The 21,859-nt window shown below is 41.0% G+C and overlaps 2 protein-coding genes across 10 annotated transcripts in view; both read left to right on the forward strand.

Moving 5' to 3' along the window:
* The window catches only part of LOC129374168 (electrogenic sodium bicarbonate cotransporter 1-like), a 37,461-nt gene extending 24,751 nt beyond the window's left edge, over positions 1-12,710 (forward strand). For 4 of the 9 annotated variants that reach the window (XM_055052417.1, XM_055052423.1, XM_055052419.1 and 1 more), the window contains 16 exons: positions 17-136; positions 612-786; positions 1,721-1,854; positions 3,138-3,400; positions 3,659-3,711; positions 3,832-4,017; positions 4,583-4,696; positions 5,798-5,959; positions 6,908-7,086; positions 7,513-7,585; positions 8,071-8,139; positions 8,525-8,698; positions 9,157-9,321; positions 9,444-9,537; positions 9,818-9,889; positions 10,346-10,435. In XM_055052417.1, the coding sequence (XP_054908392.1) occupies positions 17-136; positions 612-786; positions 1,721-1,854; positions 3,138-3,400; positions 3,659-3,711; positions 3,832-4,017; positions 4,583-4,696; positions 5,798-5,959; positions 6,908-7,086; positions 7,513-7,585; positions 8,071-8,139; positions 8,525-8,698; positions 9,157-9,321; positions 9,444-9,537; positions 9,818-9,861 (2,005 nt within the window). In that variant the 3' untranslated portion in view covers positions 9,862-9,889; positions 10,346-10,435. Of the gene's footprint in view, positions 1-16; positions 137-611; positions 787-1,720; positions 1,855-3,137; positions 3,401-3,658; positions 3,712-3,831; positions 4,018-4,582; positions 4,697-5,797; positions 5,960-6,907; positions 7,087-7,512; positions 7,586-8,070; positions 8,140-8,524; positions 8,699-9,156; positions 9,322-9,443; positions 9,538-9,817; positions 9,890-10,345 lie in introns of all 9 variants that reach the window. The other 5 variants (XM_055052415.1, XM_055052421.1, XM_055052416.1 and 2 more) reach the window with 3 other exon arrangements.
* A 4,415-nt stretch (positions 12,711-17,125) lies between these two features.
* LOC129374352 (neuropeptide FF receptor 2-like) lies at positions 17,126-21,859 on the forward strand. Its single transcript, XM_055052739.1, has 4 exons — positions 17,126-17,425; positions 19,025-19,360; positions 20,216-20,315; positions 20,411-21,859. The coding sequence occupies exons 2-4, from the start codon at positions 19,033-19,035 to the stop codon at positions 21,279-21,281; spliced, it is 1,299 nt and encodes a 432-aa protein (XP_054908714.1). The 5' UTR covers positions 17,126-17,425; positions 19,025-19,032; the 3' UTR covers positions 21,282-21,859.

Genomic DNA, 21,859 nt, shown 5'->3' on the forward strand with positions numbered 1-21,859 from the left:
GTCTTTGCTTTCATAGAAAGAACATGTATGCTGGAGGAGAGGCTCCTCAGATAAATGGAGACACCCCCCATGACACGGGACACGGAGGCGGAGGAGGTGGGCACCAAGTGGGAGAGGAGCTTCAGTGCACAAGAAAGTAATTTGAATTTTTCATACCATTGTGAAATCATTATAAGTGCAAAACACGTTCAAATGAAAATGACAGGAGCTGACAGCTTTTAAAAAAAAAAAGATTCTTGGTATGTTTTTGCGTTTTTGGGGGGAAGGTTTCTGACAGATGAGTGTATTATAATCATTTTTTATAATCCTGATTGTCTCCAATTGCTGTCAGGACACATGTCTGATGTCAAATGAAAGTCTTACCCTTTGTTCTCCAGTAAACTTTTCAGTGAGGAAAAACTCCACAAAGAACTACAGAACAATGGACGCACTTCACAGCTGAATAACCTTATTGTTTCTTTTGTTCAGAACATTCCCCCTCTTATGAAACTATGACAGAAACATATCCAGGCTGATCTTTATCACACCTTGTGCACCTCCAGTTTCTTTGAAGAGATCAAACCTAGCTGTGATGTGAAGCTGACGAACTCCAACGGCTCTGTCTTTTTAAGGTTTTGCGGAGGTCTTATCCTGGATGTGAAGCGAAAGCTGCCGTTTTTTGCCAGCGACTTCTACGACGCCCTCCACATTCAGTCTCTGTCTGCCATCCTGTTTATCTATCTGGGCACTGTCACCAACGCAATCACGTTTGGAGGCTTGCTTGGAGACGCTACAGAGAACATGCAGGTAGCCTTACTCATTAAAATGCCTTCGCTCGGGTGTCGTGGCGCTTGACGTCGAGTGCGGCGAGACAAGGAAGCGAGGAGGAAATAAGGACGATGGAATATGCTGAATATGTTAACTTTAAGTCATTTAAACAATCCCAGAGTTTTGATGTGGAGTCAGTGGATGCTGAGTTGGCATCGACAATCAGCTGAGCTCATTGCTCCGTCATCACTCCTCGTGTTAAACCAATTTCGTCTCTTCAGCTGCTAAGCCATGTTAATTTAAGGCTTAGAAGCTCATAGTGAATCCATCTGCTGAACCACACTGCTGATAACTTTCAGGAATTTCTAACTTATCTATTATAACATGCAGTGTTGGCTGCCATCACCCACATGCACCTGTTAGGTGACAGCATATCCAGTGGAAGCCGTACTTGCGTTGGCCTCTGCTGTGACGGACACCTGCAAAGAGCATCAGCCATGTGCCGGGGATTTGCCAGAGCTGTAAATAACCACAGATCCAGATTACTCAGCCTTTGTAGCCTCAGCATGGGTGTTAAATGAACCCCACCCCAACCCCCTTCAATCCTGAACTTCCTCCCTGTTCTGCAATCCTGTTTTCTAATTTGGGTAAAGAGGGAATCCCTGTCCTGGAATAGCCTTTCTTAGTCATTGCTTTAGAGGTAGAACTCTACTGTTCATTGTTCTTCTCAACATCATGCTGTGAACTAATAAATATTTAGTGAGCCCACCGCAATTTATGCTGTCTACAAGAAAAAAAAAACTAACGTGTCATCTGTATAAGAAGAAATGTAGCGTTGACTTGTGACGGTAAAGCTGTACAATATTTGAGATGAAATGTGTTTCTGGTAGATTTATAGTCATACTTTGCTTCAGTTCTTCACTCTATCACCTCAGTGAAAATGATGTTATTTTGTTTTTGATGTGTGCCGCAGGGAGTGTTGGAAAGTTTTCTCGGTACGGCGCTGTCAGGAGTAGTGTTCTGCCTGCTAGCTGGGCAGCCGCTGACGATCCTCAGCAGCACAGGCCCGGTGCTTGTGTTCGAAAGACTTCTCTTCAGTTTCAGCAAGTGAGTGCCTCCTCATGAACCCTAGTCAGTCACAGGGTTTCTCATGTGTCTGGATAGTCATCATGCAAACATAATGTCAAGAATAAAGACGAGGGAAATTCGATTGAGAATCCAGAGCTGCAGCTTTCAAGAAATTCTCCTCTATGGTATATGAAACTATCAACACTTAGAGCACAGTTTAGGCTTTGGGTCGGATGTTTCTTTTTTTTTTTTAAGATTGCTGCAAGGGGGTCGATTGTTCCTGCTGTAAATTTCTTGGCACTTACAGATTGTTCGCAGAACGGTTTGACTGTTAGCTTCCTGTTCTGATTGATTAGACAAGAACAGCGTCAAACCTCCTTATTTAGAACACGATGTTGGGCAACAACCCAAAAAACACTGGTTCCTGTGATAGAGCTGAACACAAATCCACAGCAGCATTCAGATGAGTGATCTTTCCTCATGCCACGATGAAAATTGTACATACAGAATCATTTTACAATCACTAAAGGCTGTCCAATGCCGACGACGTCTCTCTCTGGGCTCTTTTCTAAGCCCCTCAGTTGATCTTCTAGCATTACCAGAGAGCATGCTGACTCTATTCCGTCATCAATAATTCACTCTCATTTATTTTTACGCTGTGAGTGAAGAATGTTGTGGGTGTCTGTGCCCTGCAAGCGGTTCCGGCGTTGGTAACAGCTGCTAGGCTGCGCGCAAGTATTTCATGCCCTGCGCCACAGATGCTAACCAGATAAAAGCGTGTGATGCAGTTGCATGTGGAGCCATTTAATTTAGGGTTTTGCATCGCTGTCATGACATTATCATAATAACATGATACTTAACTGTGGAGGTATTTGCACAAATATATTTAACAGAAATGTTAATTACTTTCATTTAAAGCAGAAAAGTAGCAGTTATTCCTACTGCTGCTTAAATGTGACATGAGCAATAACAGGTGCATCTAAAACATTGTCTTTGACTTGGAAATAGACGTTATTAACAGAATAGTGTCTGTCAAAATCAGGGCATTGAGGAAGGTCAGAGATTATTTGAAATTGTAACACAAGTCCAAGACACTATCTTGTTAGTGAGCTAGCACTAGCTTGTCTACTGCATCTAATGCTGTGTGGAGTTTTCCAACAGTGTTTTAAAAAGAATATTGTATTGTATAAGCTTTTGTCTGTTGTCTGTTGATTTTGTGTCAAAAAATTGAATTCTTAGAGGCGTAGCGGCCCTTTTAAGTTGCCACTTTCACTGAAACTATGTGCTTTCTCCCCACTCCCCCGGTCCCCGTGCGCACTCAGAGACAACAGTTTCGACTACCTCGAGTTTCGGCTGTGGATCGGCCTGTGGTCTGGTTTGTTCTGCCTGGTGCTGGTCGCCACGGATGCGAGCTTCCTGGTGCAGTACTTCACACGCTTCACAGAGGAAGGCTTCTCTGCGCTTATCAGCTTCATCTTCATCTATGACGCATTCAAGAAGATGATAAAGCTGGCCCACCACAACCCCATCAACTCGGAGTTCGACCACAACCTCATCACTCAGTACGACTGCCGCTGCGTACCGGGTGCGTATCCCGCAGCTTGACAGTCCAAACCTCTCGGCTGCCCTGGTCACCCTGGCACTGATTGATGTTGCTGAATTTGTCACGGTGTCAGACATGTGTGTTATTTACATGTCTGCATTGGAAATGACAAATGACACCCCTGCTTACTTTCCCATCCTCCATATTGGATTTAAACTGGCAAAGAGCGACTCAGCTGACATCAAAAGCATTCCCGCTTCCCTGATTAGATATCATTGTCCCTTTTTTCTTTCTTTCTAGGTAATTCATCAACACTCCTCGATACTTCTGCCTGGACAAGCCGTACTGACCTGGTATGTGGTGTCCTTGTTCTCTAAAAATACAAAACTGAATGGTGTGAACAGCCCGGATTCAGGGGTCGGGTTTTCAAACACGTTCTCACCCAACTCATTGTTTACTCCTGGCCCCTCCAGCCGGAGAACGCCACCTGGGCGTCCCTGACCCAGGATCAGTGTAAGGAGTTCGGAGGGCTGCTGGTCGGAAAGGCCTGTGACTATGTGCCTGACATTACCCTGATGTCCTTCATCCTGTTCTTTGGAACCTACACCTGCTCCATGGCTCTGAAGAAGTTCAAGACGAGTAGATTCTTCCCCACAACAGTGAGTGATGAACAATATCTCATCTTTGACTGAGCTGAAACTCCGTTTCAAAGAAGAATGGGCAAAGCTTTCAGTCTGTAATTCTACAAACTGATAGAAACACAGAAGAATTTCAGCTGTAATGGCAGCTATAGGTTCTGCAGACTATTGACTATAGGGGCATTTTGTTTGTACACCAGGTCCAAAATCAGGGTGTCTCTGAACCTTCAGAGACACATAAAGACAATTAGTTACTAAGTCAGCCTTCTATCACCTGGAGAACATTTCTAGGATTGACGGGCGAATGTCCAAGCAAGATTTAGAAACTCATCTATGTGTTTGTCTTTTGTCTTCACTTCATCCCCAGAAGCAAACATGGAGAAGCAGCTTTCAGCTTTTACGAATGAACTTCCAGAAAACTGCAAAGATGCCAAAACGCTGAATTCTTTTTTAATTCGAGACCGAAAACCCAGCGGTTTAGAGTTACCTTAGATTAGTAATCGGTGGAACATTGATCAACATACTTGCTGTAAATGTGCTCTTAGAATAAACTCTCTAATCTACAGTGATGTTGCCCCCTGTGTAGGTGAGGAAGCTTATCAGTGACTTTGCCATCATCTTGACCATTCTTCTCTTCTGTGGCATTGACGCCTTGGTCGGTGTGGACACTCCAAAGCTCATAGTGCCTCGTGAATTTAAGGTAATCACTACATATTTCATGTAGATATGTATGCATAGTTTTCAATGTGACGTCTTGATGCTGGATATGCTTTAGACCAGGGTTGTCCAAACGTTTTGACACATGGGCCAAAATCGTCAAATGGTCTAAAAAGGCCAAAAAATTTTTTATTTTATCAACTCAACAATAAACAAAGCATGTGATTTTTTTTGTTTTATAGTTAAACAAATAAAGTAGTCAGATTTGTTGTTGGAAAGGGGTGTGGATATTATTATAGCTCTGGGTATAAACTGGAAAAATTAACCTTTAGTCATTTCTGAGCTACAAAATTATGGTTTAAGTTGCTGTTTATTTGAAAACTCTTGCTGTACCAATCCGTGTTAAATACATTAATTAGAAGCAGATTTGGGTGCACCAAACTCGGCTTTTGAGTAAAAATGGATAGATGTGGTGCTTGCTTGCTTGCAAAGAGCGTGATCATTTAAAGATCACTGATTGTTTTATTGCCAACGTTTGTCACCGTGAGAAAATCTGACTTTGTCTGCGATAATTTTGCCCCAACAAAAACTAGAATAGTCTCCATTTACATCAGAAACCTGTGCTGGGTTGGCCCAATATGCCGTTCTTGAACTGAATCAGTCCCCGGGGGCCTCACCTGGGCCCCCTCAAGACGCACGCAGGGCAGCTCCTCCACCTTAGAAAAAGGCAGATGCTGTGGTGAGCAGAGTGCTGTTTCCTTAGATTACACCGTTAATGATCCATGTTTCTGCAAGAAAGCCTCCCTAATTCTTTAAAGGCCCCTGCTCAATGCGCTCTTTGTAGTTTGCTCAGTTGGACACATATTACCTTGAAACTAAGACACAGGCATGCTTGGAGATTTCTGAGCTCAAGTGTTGGACGGCTGGCAGGCCCCGCAGCCCTCCCTTTTGGTGGAGGAGTGGGCAAAAGGTGATTACAGGTGATGTGAGAACCGACGCTCTTCTAGTTGCGAGCACAGAGGCGCCTTTCTTTGCACATAATAATGCACAAGTAATCGAAACCTAAAGAGTGTTTGGGTACCTGCTTTCTTAATTTCATTACAACTAATGCTTCTTTTCTTTTCTTTTTTTTTTTTTTTTTCAGCCCACAAATCCAGCACGGGGCTGGTTTATTCCTCCATTTGGAGGAAACCCCTGGTGGGTGTACCTGGCAGCTGCACTTCCTGCCCTCTTGGTCACGATTCTGATCTTCATGGATCAACAGATCACTGCGGTGATTGTGAACAGGAAAGAACACAAGCTAAAGGTAGGCAGTTCACCTGAATGTTGTTAAATGTGCGAAGAAGATCTTTAGGTTGGTAATCGCATGTTTTGTTTTTAGAAAAATTGAACATTTTGACCTTGTGAAGTGACAAGAGCTTTTTTTTTTAAACCACTTATTGAAGAAATATTCTGGAGCTGTGTGATACACAGCTCCAGAATATGATTAGTTACATGATTAGTTACATTGGAAAAAAAGACAGTGAAGACAAAAAGCTCGATAATAAATGAGGCATTAAAATACATGGTGGAGAAATAACTCCATTTTTTATTTAAATGTATCGTATTGATACAATACAATACAAAAATATTCACAGCTATTTTTTTCCACATATTATGAGAAAAGCCAACACTTTTAGTAAGTAGTGCCAGGCATTTTATTTCACTTCTTCCAAGATTCTTCCAGTTCCTCATTATGCATTAATTTGCATTAGTCTATTTCATAAAGTCTTCTCAAAATGTACTTTTGAAAACCTTTACGCTTTCATGCAAATCAACACCATCAACATCCATTAACTCCAACTGTGAACAGAAGTGGGTGGAGTAGCCAAGATTTTTTCCTCAGATAAGAGTAGCACTACTTCAACATATTTTTACTCAAGTAAAAGTAAAACATAATCCTTGGATTAAAAATGTATTTGGTTAAAAGGCAACGCCAGAACAGAGTAACCAAAACCTAAAGTTTTGTGGAAATGTTGGTATTTTAAAGACCAAAATGAAAATAATTCCTATAAATAAGTACAAAACAACCGAAAGAAACAGATGAACAAAAAAAAGTCACTTGTAGCGGGTCGAGTATTCATAGTAAGAGTAGCAATGCTTCATAATAGGATTATTCAAGTAAAATTAAAAATGTATTTATAAATTAAGAAGTAACGTGTACTCGAGTAGATAACCCTATGAAACCCTTTGTCTTCTCTGTCTTGGTGCTCAGAAAGGGGCCGGTTATCACCTGGACCTGTTCTGGGTGGCCATCCTGATTATAGTCTGCTCCTTCATGGGCTTGCCATGGTACGTAGCTGCTACCGTCATCTCCATCGCCCACATCGACTCTCTGAAAATGGAGACCCAGACCTCCGCCCCCGGAGAGCAGCCCAAGTTCCTGGGCGTCAGGTGAGTTGTTTCATTTTTGCTCCATCATACTTACGGCCATTTTTTACCTTTTTGTGAGAAGGATCCTACCAAGCGCTTCTATTAAAAATGCCATATTCTGATTTTTTTTAAATACATTTGTGGCATATAAATACACTCAGCGTGTGAAAATCAAACTGACTGCTGCATTGCTCAGGTCAGAAAATTTTTTTTCCTAAAAAAAAAAAAAATAATAAAAAAAGTTCTAATCAGTTTCCATGACATCGTCGTTGATCTTTATAGCTGATGAGAGAAGTTTTGGTAACATTGTTTTTGTGAACGTTTACCCCCTTTTACATGCTAAGAACCCATCATAAAGTTTCCGAAGTCAGAGACTCCTTGCATGTGAAAATTTTAGGCTTTATAAATGACGCTGATTTTCCTATTTCTCCCCCGCTCCTCATCCAGGGAACAAAGAGTCACTGGCATCTTTGTGTTCCTCCTGACGGGACTCTCCGTCTTCATGGCTCCTATCCTGAAGGTATTCCGTCCAGCTCCTAATTCCTTCATGGAAACGCGGATTACAGTCCGTCCCTTTTAGGACGAGCTCTCGTCACTTGTCTTTATTTTTAAAAAATAATTTAGAACCTCCCGTTCATCCGATTAGAAGCTCCCGTACCTGAACTAATTCGATGTGAAAAAAGGCACATTCATCAGGACTTTAAGCTCCAGTTGGAGAAGAGTGTAGAGTTTCCATTCCCTCATTAAGCTGGGAAAGAACCTGAGCGGAGGCTGTTGTTGGAGCTGCTGCGCCCCCTAGTGGCCATTTTGTTTTCCAGGCATGGAAAAGTAGTTTTTCCTCAAACTGTTGTCTAATATGTTATCTGTGAGCTACTTTAAAGTATTCATGCCTAAACTAACACACAAAACTATTCTATTTTCTTATTTGTAATTTAGCTTTAGCTACTGATACTACACTCATCTGCATGTGTAAAGTGGATATGGTTTTTGCCTTGTTGCCTGCAGTTCATCCCGATGCCTGTCCTCTACGGCGTCTTCCTCTATATGGGTGTGGCGTCTCTCAATGGTGTCCAGGTGAGTTGCTTCACTCTAACTAGCATCGGTACTCAGCACTCATTTGTGAAAATTTCTCATATTCTTGGCATGTAAATACTGTTGTATCTTTAGCATCACCTGTTCTTGTGTAGATTCTGGTCGATTAGTGCTTAATGGATCAAAAGTCTTGTCAGAATTGAGACCAAACAGCCGAACAGAGATTTGTGACGGGCTGGCCCTCCTTTTGTAAAACGACAGACTTTGTTTGCTGCTGCTTTTTACTTCCATTACAACCAGTTACGAACCAGTTCTCAGCCGCCAGCCTTTCTCTGAATGCTTTTGTGGGAAAAAAAAACAAAAAAAACACAACAGGAGTATTGACTTCTTTTTATTTCACTTTTCTTCATCTCCAACAAACCAACAGTTCATGGACCGTCTGCAGCTGCTCCTCATGCCAGCCAAGCACCAGCCGGACCTCATCTACCTGCGCCACGTCCCCCAGAGACGCATCCACCTCTTCACCTTCATCCAGGTCCTGTGCTTGGCTCTGCTCTGGATCCTCAAGTCCACCGTTGCCGCCATCATTTTCCCCGTCATGGTGAGGATTGCCTGACATGTAGCCGAGTGAAAACCGAAGCGCAAAGGACCGTATGCCAGAAAAACATACCACGAGAAAAGCGTGCTGTATCAATAAAATGTCAATGTCAGTAATTGTTTATTAGGTTTTTTTTTTGTTTTAAATATCTGTAGTACTGTGACCTTTCCTGTTTTAGCCACGGTTTTCCATGGCGTTGTATATTTTAAGCCATTATGAGGCACGGTGGTGGAAACCGAAATTGTCACTGTGCACATTACTCGGCAGGTTGTTGTTAGGTAACCAAAGAGTGAGTTGATGCCACTAATCTAATCATGAGAAGTAAAGCCGCCAAAGCTTTTCCTCAGTAAATATCCTGTACATTGTATTATCGACCGACACTGACAATGCGTTTATCGCGATACGTATTGCTACGGATTGATAAATTCTCCAACCTGATTTCGCTACGCTTCCGTTGGTAGATTTTGGCGTTGGTTGCCGTTCGGAAGGCCATGGACTACGTGTTCTCCCAGCATGACCTCAGCTACCTGGACGACGTGATCCCGGAGAAGGACAAGAAAAAGAAGGAGGACGAGAAGAAGAAGAAAAACAAGAAGAAGGGAAGCATCGACAGTGAAATTGACTATGTAAGTAACAGTCGGCAGTACAAATGGGAGAAAAATGGCACTTTCACTCGACTCCACTGTTGATGTGACGTGTCAGAAAGTAGCTCTCCAGCAGTTAATGTTGTCCCTCCGTCCTCCCACAGTCCGACTACCCCTACCATCAAAATATCCCCTCTATAAAAATCTCTATGGAGATGATGGAGCAGGAGCCCATGTTGGGGGATAAATCTTTGGATAGTGAGTACCACTGGCCGGGGTTTGCTTCGCTCTCGCCAAGAGAGCTGCTCACACTTTGCTTCTCGAAGCTTCTCCTGCCGCGCTCACCCTTTAGCTCTGGCTCTGACTTCCTGCCCAGCTCAAACCGTTAGCGGACGAGTTCGTGTTGAAAAAATAAAGAAAAATAAAGCTTTGCTCTGCTTGCTTCCTCTTTTTCCTTCTCCAGTTTTTGCTTCTGCAGTCTAACTTGAAATTCAGAATTTTGCCAAAACATTTTTGCTGTTTTTTTCCCACTCCTCAGGAGATTCGCCGCAAACTGTCCTTAACCCCCATTCACCGTGCTGAACACTACTTTGGCTCCCCCTCTGTGTAAGTGAGTACCATTCTCCTTTAGCACAGCTGTCATGTTTTTACATTTAAAAAAAGATTCACTTGTAAAGATAACCTTTCAGTGAACAAAAGTAAATGGACATTTTTAATGTGTATACTCCAGTTAACGATAAATCGATTACTGACTAAGTTGACGATTATTTCAACAATTGATTAATCCAATTAATAATTTCAGCCCCAAGCAAAAGTTTGCAAAAGTATCACCACGGACTCCTGATTCATCTCAGTTCTGGACTTGGACTGGACTCAAAAATTGCACAAGAGTTTATTGAGATGTGACAGAGTAACAGTGGCCAGCTAGACATTTTTATAAATTTTATTTTATTTTTTAATGAAATGCATTGAGGTCTGTGGCCGCAAAGTGAAATGCGAAGAAAGCTGAGGGACGTGAAGACAGCGAGACGCTTCATGTCACTTTGTTTTTGTGTCTTTCTCCCAGTTTCGGCTGCGGTTCCCACGGCTCACCTCAGATTCGGATCGACCGGGACGAGAACGGCTTCCTCAGCAGGAAGAGCTCTGAAACCGAACTGTGAAAGAAATGTGCACACAAACAACACAACACTGCAAACATCCCCTTATTTTATTTGAATTCATTTTAACTTTTATTTTATTACCACAGTGCCGATCCGTGGCGGTTATTTCTACGACAATTCACACGAGGATTTGAATCCGAATAGCTGGAAGTATTTCGTTTCAACACTTTGGTGGTTCTGAGTTTGCAGCGTCGTCGGCTGTAAAACAAACAGAAGGTCATCTGACTTAACTTTTGAAAGTATGTGTTATTAATTTATTAAACGTAACGTTTGTTGACATGAACAGAGGTCCTGAAAGCAATAGTAATTATATTATTTGCTAAAGTCAATTACACTGCACATACCAATATCCAAAGTTTTAATTTATTATTATTATTATGAAACACTTGCATGCAAGTTTCTTTTATTAGACAGAAATCTTCACCTGAACGTCTCTGAGAGCCACGTCTTCCGTTCACATGTTGCGAACTAAACGGCCTACACAAAGTCATCTATGCAAAAATCACAAGCTGACTTATAAACGTTTCAACAGATTTGTTCCAACAAATCCAAAAATAATACAATAAATACAATAGCATCAACACAGGTTTCATCTTTATTCAACTTTTTTTTTCCAATCTCAGTTTCCTTTTTTGATATATTTATTGTTATATTTAAACTCACAGTAAAATCGCTTACTGGATGGACTTTATGCAATAGTTTTTTTCACTTTGTCTTCTCAGTGGTGTTTGTCCACTCATCTGTCGTTTCCCTGTTTATGGAGTCCTAGATGTTTGAAACCCTCACGTAGCTCTACCTCTTCTTCTCTTTAGGTGCCAGACATGTTTTTTTGTTTATTTTTTTATGATTGAAATATTGTGCAATGGTTTCTGATCAAACACTAATCTGATTTATTCCATATCCCCTCAATTTGGCACTATATAAATGTCAGATTAATTTTGTGACTTGTATTATTACTATTATAATTGTTTGGTTTTTTTTCTATCATTGTAAAAAGTGAAATAGCAAATGTGTGAAAGGGCAAATTCACCTGATATTTAAAAAAAAAACCCAACAAAAACAAAAAAAACCAAGATAATACTTTGATGTTTGCATTCGAACAACTGAACATGGCATTAATATTAATACATGGCGACTCGATGATATTTCAAACACTGAAGTTGAGGAGGAAATGATCATTGCTGCTCGTCTGATGAGTTCAGTGTAACTTTGGGACAATCGATTCTTTGATTAGGTAGCTTTTATTTTACAACGTGATCTTATACAGATGATTTGATTAATATTTAATCTTTAAATACTTTTTAGGTTGTAGTCTTTTTTTTTAAATAATGCAAATCAAAATTCAGACTGGTTACTGCTTCATTGTCTTTTGGAGTAAAAAATCAGACAAAATGTATACAGTGCTGCAAAATGGGGTTTTTTTCTGACATTTTTTGCTTTTTGGCCACATAAAAATCTGTTTCAGTTGTTCACTGTCCTGCTGCATAACCCAAATTGACCTGACCTGAAGGTCATCTGGTTTTGTGAATTACTACATGCTGTTTAGGTCTTGAAGTCGCATTTTCCCTTTTTTTTTTTTCCCTGAAATGCTTTGACATCAGAAATAAAAAATGTGGTCAATCACAGCTAATTCACCCCTTTCATCTGGGGTTGGATCCTCTTAGAACTAGATCGATGATCTGAAACATGTGACTGAAAAGCCAAAACAAAAGAAATACGCAGTTTTGTACAAATGCTTGTCGCAGCACTGTATTCTGATTGTCATTTAACAAACACATTTACAATGATCCAGCTCAATTATGCTCACCACCGGTACCAAACTGATTCATGCAAGGTTGATTAATATATATCTGTGTATTCATGCATCCAAATCATTTGAGCTGTGTAAGCATATTTATTACTTCCAACTTTACAATATTCTCATGCACTCTGTTTTGTCCATCATTTGTCTTGCTAAACGGCTCTGATTCATCTCTCACAGTATGTTTATTTTTTTTTTATAAATGTGAAGCTAATGACTGTTAACGTAGCATTTTTTTCCCCTCCCTATAAGCCAGCCCTGGTCTTCCTCTTTGTTTCCTTAATCTGTACATCTTCTGCTTCCATAACTGTTATATTTATCATGCTGTGACACTGAAACTAGTTTTATGCCACGCATCGTGTGTGCAAAACTGTCAGGCTACTCCTAAGGAATTGAAGTGTTTTTCAATGAAGCAGTGATTTAAATGAGAGCAATAAAAATAAAATAAAACAATCGGAATGATTCTTAAACGCGTTGTTGTCGTCCTTATATATATATATATATCAGAAATAATGTGGATTAAAATTTTTCTGATGACAGGAAAAATGCGCTTCTTTTCTGTTTGTGACAGCTGCCTGATTAGTGTTGCTTCAAAGAGAAATTCTCACTCAGGAACCAGAAAGGTTGATCATCTTTTTTTTTTTCTTTTAATCCCTTGGAGGAGTGAGGCATTTTTCTTTTTCATGTTGTCTGTCCACTGTGGCTTCACAAGCTGCTTTGCTGATTCCAGATAATGAGCGTTCTCTCTCTTTCTCTTTCTCTCTCTCTCGCTCCTCATTTCAATCCATGTCTGTCTTCAGCTGCAATCTCTACCCTGCTGGGTTCCAGTCTATCAACAAAGTTTTATTGATTCATTTCATTATTTTTATTTATATATATATATATATATATATATATATATATATATATATATATATATATATATATATATATATATATATAATATATATATATATATATATATGAAACAAAAACTGGTCATATTTTTTAATCTACAATTTTGCTTGTTTTTGGGTTGTCAAAAACATTTGCTCCTCAGTCGTGGTCACGTTTTGCCTCCAGGGGGCAGTGATGAGTTTTGTCAGAAGTTCATCTAAAGACATTGGATCTGCATTAAGGCTGCGACTGACAGCCAAATAAGAAAATGTTTAGCAACGTGTATAACTTAAAAAAATAAAATAAAATAAAACTCATGGTGAAGACGAGAGACAGATGAAGGCTTTAAAGTATATGATTAAAATGACTTAACTTCTTAAGTCAGAATTTTTAAAAAATTCAATCTCATTTGAATAGGAGTTTGTACACATTGACATTGTATCTGACCACTTATTGCTAAATTCAACAAAAACAATTTTTTACTAAAGATTTTTTATTTTTTTTTGAGAACTCCTCCACTCAGCCCCTCCAGACTAGCGGCAGCAGCAATTAGCAACCACCTGGTGGAACTGCACATCTGCTGAGCTCATGATGGGAACCACTTCTCAGTGCAACACTCCTGAAACTTTAAGAGAAACGTGGTTCTAATTACATGCTGGAAGCAGAAAGGTCCGAAAAGAACAGAAGCTTCTTAAAGAGACAGAGGCCCAATTTCAAGTCGCAAAGTTGAAAAGTCAAGTTGATTTTAAGTCACGTTTTATATACGCAGCACTTTTAACAAGTGAAGGTGACATAGATACCAACATGGTACTGTTAAGAACAATCAACTGGAGCTTTATGTTTCATAGCCTTTCATTTAAAATTCGTAATAACGCACACCTCCCACGTTGTGGCCTCTGAGGATCACAACAGCACACCAGTGATTTTTTTTTATTTTTTATAAACAGTGCTCCTTGTGTCATGCCTCTGTCAAGAGAGGCCATTAGTGTTGCTTCCCTCAGGGCATTAAAGCAGACCACACTGGAAGGCTCTCGCTCTCTCCAGGCAGACTCTTGCCTTCACGGAAACGGGTTTCATTAGTCCGTTAAACGTCTGCTTGATGGAAACCGCGTCTTTCACGTGAGCATAACCGTCGAAAGTCGTGCAGCAAAAAAGTGTGAAGATGAGGGCCAGTGATTGGACTTGGTGCTCTTTCACACAGTGCGATGTAATGACAGCTGAAGTGTTACACACTGTCCTCACAGGGTGTTACGAAAAACCATTTGTCACAAAAAGAGAAAGGGTGTTATTGTGAGGAGATGAAATAACACACACACACAAAAAATACCCTTTTTGCACATGCTCTCACTGGAATGTTAGAACATGAATGTTATTTCTACCTCTTCCACAGTGTTTGATTATCTCTCTTTTGAGAAATTTTTTATCAGAAAAAAAAACCCTTAATTACAACGCATCTCAATTTAGCAGGGATGTGAATCATTTTGTGGCCAACTATAGAGAGGAAAAAAACAATTTAAATCAGCATCAAAGCTTCCTGTGTTCAAAGGAAAACTGAGATGCTTTACTGTAATGACTTCACATGCAAAATGCATTGGTGGAAATTATAGGGAGTCGACTCTCATCACATCCTGGCACAATGTGCCACCATGCACGGCTTTGTTAAAGCGCTTTTGTGTGACAGTTGACGTGAAACTGCGTTTTGCCGGTTTTTCATCCTTTGCTGTGTGCAAAATCAGACAGACAGTTAGTGAATGTATAGCTGAGAATTTAATTTCATTCACACAGGAAAAAATCCTGAAGATAGCCTGTTTATCCTCCTACTTCTGGTATTTATAAAAGCTACAGTGTAAATGTTCTTACTATGGTTTTACATCAGATCCTGTTTGAGACTTCCATTGCTACATTACCTGGGTTTTGTAGGTTATGCAGAAATATCCTCCAGTAATAACACAGACGCCTCTCTTTAAATGGCGATATAGTTTCTAATCAGATTCGTTTGTCAGGTGAAAAGTACTTTTGGAAAATAACAAACAAAAGAGTAAGATTGGAAAAATATCTGTGAAAGGATATTCTTACTTTTAACTGAATTAAATCTTTATTTCCTCAAAACCAAATGTTATGTAAGGGCTGCCTAAGTGATTATTGATTATACTCTTTAAAGCTGCCAATCACCTTTACAACCAGCAAAATATACGCTAGAAAAGTTTTGTTTTTCTGGAAAAAGAAAATCAACATTTCTAAACATTGCATGACACACAATCGTAACATCAACCTTAGAAACGAGTTTCGTCAGTTTGCATCATTGGGGTGGATTTTCAGGCCTGACAGCCGGAGCTGATGGTTGCTGACATTCAGCAAACCATCGGGAAAGTCCTGTGCAACCCTCAAAATGTATGTCTGTCTCCACGTGTGTCTGCACTTTTTCTCATGTTTCTCACCGTTCCATGGGAAACGTCAGCCAACATTTATCAGTTTAAATGAAACGGCCTAATCAAATCCGTGCGATTAAACGCCGTGTCACATTTCTTGTCTTGTATTTGCCGGAAATTTGACAGTGAAAAAATAAATAAATAAATTCATCATCACATGTTACACCAGACATTTCAAATTGTAGCAAACCTTCTAATTTAGCAAAGCAACATTCTTCTGTTCATGTTTTCACCACACAGAAAATAGTAGTAGTAATAATAATAATAAAGGCAAAAAAGATGTAAAGGATTTCTCATTTTAAAATTGTGTCATTAGATATTTTGATTACTTGCATTTCATTTTAAATAGATTTATTTGCTAATGTAAAAATCCTTAAAAAAACATGTTTGTTGTCTTTCCATTCCACATTTCTATCCAGTAAGGTTTTAAAATTCAAAATTTGAGCGATGTTAGCCCTCTCCATCCATTTCTAATGTATTGAATAAAACTTGAGGCATACATTTTGACTATGGTTGTGTTTTAAACTCAAGAATGACAGACTGCAAGAAGGAAGCAAGGAAGGAAGCAAGGAAGGAAGGAAGGAAGGAAGGAAAGAAGAATGGATGGATGGATGAATGGATGGATGGATGGATGGATGGATGGATGGATGGATGGATGGATGGATGGATGGATGGATGGATGGATGGATGGATGGATGGATGGATGGATGGATGGATGGATGGACAATTTTTTTTAAAGTTCTTTTCTTCTTTTTTTGAAGTAGACTTGAAAAAGTCGCAAGCTTTCCAGATGCGTTACGCCACTACTGGAGGTCATTTGTTCAGGCTGCGTCTCTCTTGTGGATTAAATAGCTTATAAAAAACTTTAATCACAATTTAATAGCAATTTGACTTTCATGTTACCATATATTCACAACTTCTGCTAATGCTGCTATGACAATGTTTTTTTTTTCTTCTTTTTTTCTAAACTGTTGGTGTTCATCAACATTTCCACACTTCATGCAGATCCGGCTGTCAGTCTCCTCTCCAGGCCTTTTGACATGTTAATTAATTGTTCTATTTTTCATTAGCGGGCCTGTCGTCAACCTCACTCCGATCTGAATGCTCAGTGTCAAAAACAAACGTCATATTGAGCTTGAAGCAGGCTGAGCAGGCGTCACCTCCTGCTGATGCTCCTCACCTCTGCAGCTCCTCATGCTTTACCTGTTTTCATCTGTTTTCCAGTACTCTCTGTTTAATAAACCTGGTCCCTTGAGCAAAGGGAGGGAGGAATTGTCCTGCAGAAGCTCACATTTTGTCGAAGCCTCCTCTTTCTGATTCGAGCTGAGTTCTCAGAGCACAGTCAGACGCCGTGTATGACGGCATCCAAAGTCTGCTCTGGCTCTTCCAGGGCTGTCTTTTTTTTTTTTTTTCTTTGCACCCATCTGTTCTGGCGGATGGAGGAGTGCAGACCGAAGAGGGAAGGAACTGATCCGGATCCAAAAGCAGACACCCGTCAGATTTCCCCATCACCAGTTTGCCCGCAAACTCAACGCCAGAGACGCAGATGTCTGAGGCGGTTGGGTTAGTTTCTGAGCTCACATGAAGATCTGATTCTCCAGCCCTTACTTACACCACCCAACACGTCTCTTCTCCCCCCCTGCCCACCGCCGCCACGAACGCATCCCGTCTCCTCTCTGTCATTTATAAGTGCTGCAGCAGCGTCTGTCTGTCAGGAGCGCTGAGCAGACACACAGGATCTCACCAGGGGATGAAAGCGCCGCAGCTTTCCAGCTCTGAACGAGCGGGACTCCTGTGAAATGGATTTAAACCATCTGTGAGGACAGAAGGGAAGCGAGAGAGAGAGAGAGACAACACAATAAAATACTGCTTCCTTTGAGGTAAGACTGTTGAATTTGTTTTCTTTTTTTGAAACTTTGTGTGCTGGTGCGTTTAGTTTGTTTCAGAAATTTCAAAGATATTTACAGGCAAAATGGACAGCACTTTTTTTTTACCCTCTTTGAATTCATTTAATTAAATTTTATTTATTTATTTTAAAGAATGTGATTTATTGCTTGTGATGTCGTTGCTACAAAAACAAACCAGACAAGTAATGCATGACTGGCAACCTTTATCAGTGCAGAATTTGAATCACACAGTGACATCTGATCTGATTTTTTTCCTCACACATTTCTTCTGTTTGTAGCTTTGATCACACGGGAACGTCTCGGCTGATCAAACACATTTCACCGTCGCCTGAACGCAACCCGAGGAAACGCGCGATGCAATGTTCAAATGAAAGCAATCCAAACCATCCAGACCAAATTGCTCCCTATGATAGCCACAGCCTTGGCAACAACGACTTTTATCAAGTTCTTATTCTTTGCGTGATTGGTTCAATTCAGGCTCATTGGACAGTTTTTGTCTGGTCAACTTCTTGATGGTGTTCAAGTCCAGAATGTAGCTGCGTCTCCAACACAAATGTGTTGGAAAACTTTGTCAAAATTCCACCTATTGTTCTGCACTTTGCACTTGACACATCATCTGCACTTTGCCATAATTGGACCTGCTGCTTCTTCTTTAGTGTGGTTGGAGTGCCTTTTAGTTCATTTTAGTTTTAATATTGTTATTATTGTGTGTTTATTTTATTTTATTTATTGTATATATTTGACTTTTTGCATGGGAGTTGCACTGGAAATTTCATTGAATCTTGTTCGATGACAATAAATATAATCTATCTATGTAAGGCATTTAAAAAATGATCCCTAATTAAAACTCTGAGACTAATATATTCAGTGAGAAATCATTCAGAGCCGAACAAACCTGCCATTTGTTCTGTTCGTACAAAGCAGCACAGTTCACCCAGGAAGTGTCTTACCAAAAACCTGCCACCTCAGAGGCAGAGCTAAAAAAACCAATTCATGAAAAGTCCGGACACAGACGAACAAGATGATGACATCTTAGCCATCGCCTCTTAAGAACATTGGAAAGGGGACATCATTGCACTTTCTTCTTTGAAAGATACGATTCAGGCAAGAAATAATAACTGATTCTGTTATAAATTGAGGGCACACGGCTGAAATGTAGTTATTTTTGCGAGCAAGAACTTGAAAACAACCCACAATGCTGCATAAAGACGTTGCGTTGCAATAGATGGCAGTAATTCCAGCAGAGAGACAGATCAGGCTGCGAGATCAGGAGCAGTGGAGACATTTTGTAAGGGCGCGACTCTGTAGGATGCAGGAGTGGGAGTGATTGTCTTGGGTAAAAGCTGTAGTTTTAGGTTCACTTATGTCTGAAGGAGAATAAAATAACTTCATCAACACGTCCGAGAAAGTCTCAGGATGCAACGAAGCCGTTATTGAACTTTCAGGAGGCTCCATTGTTTCTCACCCAACATTCGATCCCAGCTGCTGGTCCGGGGGATTGTTCTCTCGCGGTGGCCTGTCTTTCCCCAGGACGTTTTCATTCAGTTTCTGTGTCTCTTCTCACACCACCAGGTTCTGCAATGACAGCGAACCCGGCCTGTAACGCCACCTCAGAGGACCCCATCCCGTCCAGTGCTCCGGTGTTGCAGAGCAAGCCTTGGCCTCAGCAGAACATCACCTATGTGGATTTCTACCTCCACAAACCCGGCGTGGCTGCCGTCTTCACCGTTTCCTACCTGCTCATCTTTGCGGTGTGCATGGTCGGCAACGGGGTGGTGTGCTTCATCGTGCTGCGCAGCAGGAACATGCGCACCGTCACCAATCTGTTTATCCTCAACCTGGCCATCAGTGACCTGCTGGTGGGCATCTTCTGCATGCCAACCACACTTCTAGACAACATCATAACAGGTAATCCAGTTATATTCAGCTTTGCTAGCGGGAATCTACTTGAAAGCGATTTATGGTTCTTTCCAAAACTCTTCTCACCCTTTTCACGGGGCAGATGGGAAAGCAAACAGAGTTATTGTAGAGAAAAACATGTTTCGAATGAATGTTTAGAATGGCCTAGTCAAAGCGCAGACCTAAATCAAATTGAAAATTTGTGGGAAAGCTTGAAATTGGCTGTTTATATGCTTGACCTGTTTTAAAATATTTAGCAAAAATACTTCAGTGTCTAGATAAGTACACCTATTAGAGATGGAGATGGGCGGATCGACTCAAAATATTGATAATATCGATACCATATCAATATCAGGTTGATACTAGCACGGTAAGATAGATGCTTTAGTTTCAGATTGTCTTTTTAAATGTGATTTTATTTTTGTATTGTGGTTTCTCGGCTCCAACTCAGAACAGATTTTGTTTTGATTTGCTCTTAAATCATAATTTTTAGGTGAATTTTATTTAGAAAAAACTGTACTCCAATTATGTTTTTGTTTCAAAGTACTTTTTAGACACCTAAAAACTTTGTCCAAATTCTACCGTAAGTTTGAACAAAATCGTTTAAAGGAAAATCGACTGAAAACACCTGAAAGTCAGAAGTTTGACGATACATCAACAAGTATTTGTATCAGTATCGACATCGGCGATACCTATCCCCGTATTCACTTTATTTACCCGAATCGATACCAAAATAAAATCAAGTATCACACACCTCTGGCGAGAGATATCCCCAAAACACTGGCAGCTAAATGAAAACATGAGCTAAATGTTAAAACGTCTTTTTGAGGCGTGCCGCTATGACGGATGTTTCCGTTTCTGCAGGATGGCCTTTCGGTAGCATCGTGTGCAAACTGAGTGGGACGGTTCAAGGGATATCCGTGTCGGCGTCTGTATTCACCCTCGTTGCCATCGCTGTTGACAGGTGTGGGTTTGTATTTCACCTCAACATGTATGTTTGGTTCTGGAAGATTCTTGTCTGAGGCTTTTTGTTTTGTTTTAAATGTCCTCTTTCGTCAGGTTCCGCTGCATCGTCTACCCTTTCAAGCAGAAGCTGACCATCGCCACCTCAAAGCTAATCATCGTCGTCATTTGGGTCCTGGCTGTGTTCATCATGTGCCCGTCGGGGGTCATGCTCCAGGTCACGAAGGAGCAGACGGTACGGATCGTCCTCGGTCCCAACAGCGACACTCGCCCGTTCTACTGGTGCCGGGAGAACTGGCCAAGTCAGGAGATGAGGAAGGTCTACACCACGGTTCTCTTCGCCAACATCTACCTCGCCCCGCTAAGTCTGATTGTTGTCATGTACGCGCGCATTGGCTTCACCCTCTTTAAGACCACCCTGCCTCCAGCGAGGGGCAGTGGGAGCGCCCCAATGGAGGGCAGCGGGAGCAACAAACTGAGCGTGGACGGGCGCCAGACCATCACGCAGAAGAAGAAGCGGGTGATAATGATGCTCCTGGTCGTGGCTTTGCTTTTCATCGTATCCTGGCTGCCCCTCTGGACCCTCATGATGCTGAGCGACTACGCCAGCTTGACGGAGCACCAGTACCGCGTCATCAACATCTACGTGTACCCGTTCGCTCACTGGCTGGCCTTCTTCAACAGCAGCATCAACCCCATCATCTACGGCTTCTTCAACGAGAACTTCCGCAAAGGCTTCCAGGCAGCGTTCAAGTTCCAGCTGTGCTCCGGCGACGTCCTGCGCCAACGGACCCTCTCCCACCGGATCAGAGGGAACGCCGTGCTCCCAGTCCACCCGACGGTGCCGAGCAGACTGCCGTCCGGAGCCGGGTCGCTGTTTCTGGCCAACGGAACGTGTCAGGAGGAAAACGACGTCAGAGAGCAGGACCTGGTCATGGAGGATTTGGAAAAAGTTTCACAGATTTAGAAAGACTGGGGTGGTGCATGGCCTGAGCATGCTTCATAAAGATCTGCAACCTAAAGATCCATAAACCCAATTTAAGCTCCTCTCATGTCTGCCGGATGTAACCTGACGTTATGTTAAATGAAGACTGTTATTGTGACACATTGTTCACATCGGACACACATCAGTTCGCACCAGGGGAACGTTTAGCACTGTGGGGTGCCGTTTGCAAGGTTGCACTGTAAAAAAATTTACAGTAAATATTTGACTTATTTAGCCTGTCATGAAGTAAAAAAAATAGTGCGTGTTCATGTTTCAAATGTCAAAGTTACAAAATAAATATTTAGCTTCCTAACTAAATTTAGTTTTGCCAAAACTAAATCGGAAAAACAATTGAAAACAAAACAATAAATTTGCGAAATAAAAGCTATTGGTGTCAGTATCAGGCTAAGTCGAATATTTAGCTTGTCAGTCGAATATTAAGTTTGTATCTAATATTTATAAATGGTGGAACAATGTGGGGAAAATGTGACTGAAAAATGAAAACCCACATTTTGTTCTCTCTGACAGCCTAAATGAACCAAGTTATTACTTTTCATTTT

The sequence above is a fragment of the Poeciliopsis prolifica genome, unplaced genomic scaffold (genome assembly GCF_027474105.1).
Source record: "Poeciliopsis prolifica strain line A6 unplaced genomic scaffold, Auburn_PproV2 SCAFFOLD035, whole genome shotgun sequence".
Taxonomy (NCBI): domain Eukaryota; kingdom Metazoa; phylum Chordata; class Actinopteri; order Cyprinodontiformes; family Poeciliidae; genus Poeciliopsis; species Poeciliopsis prolifica.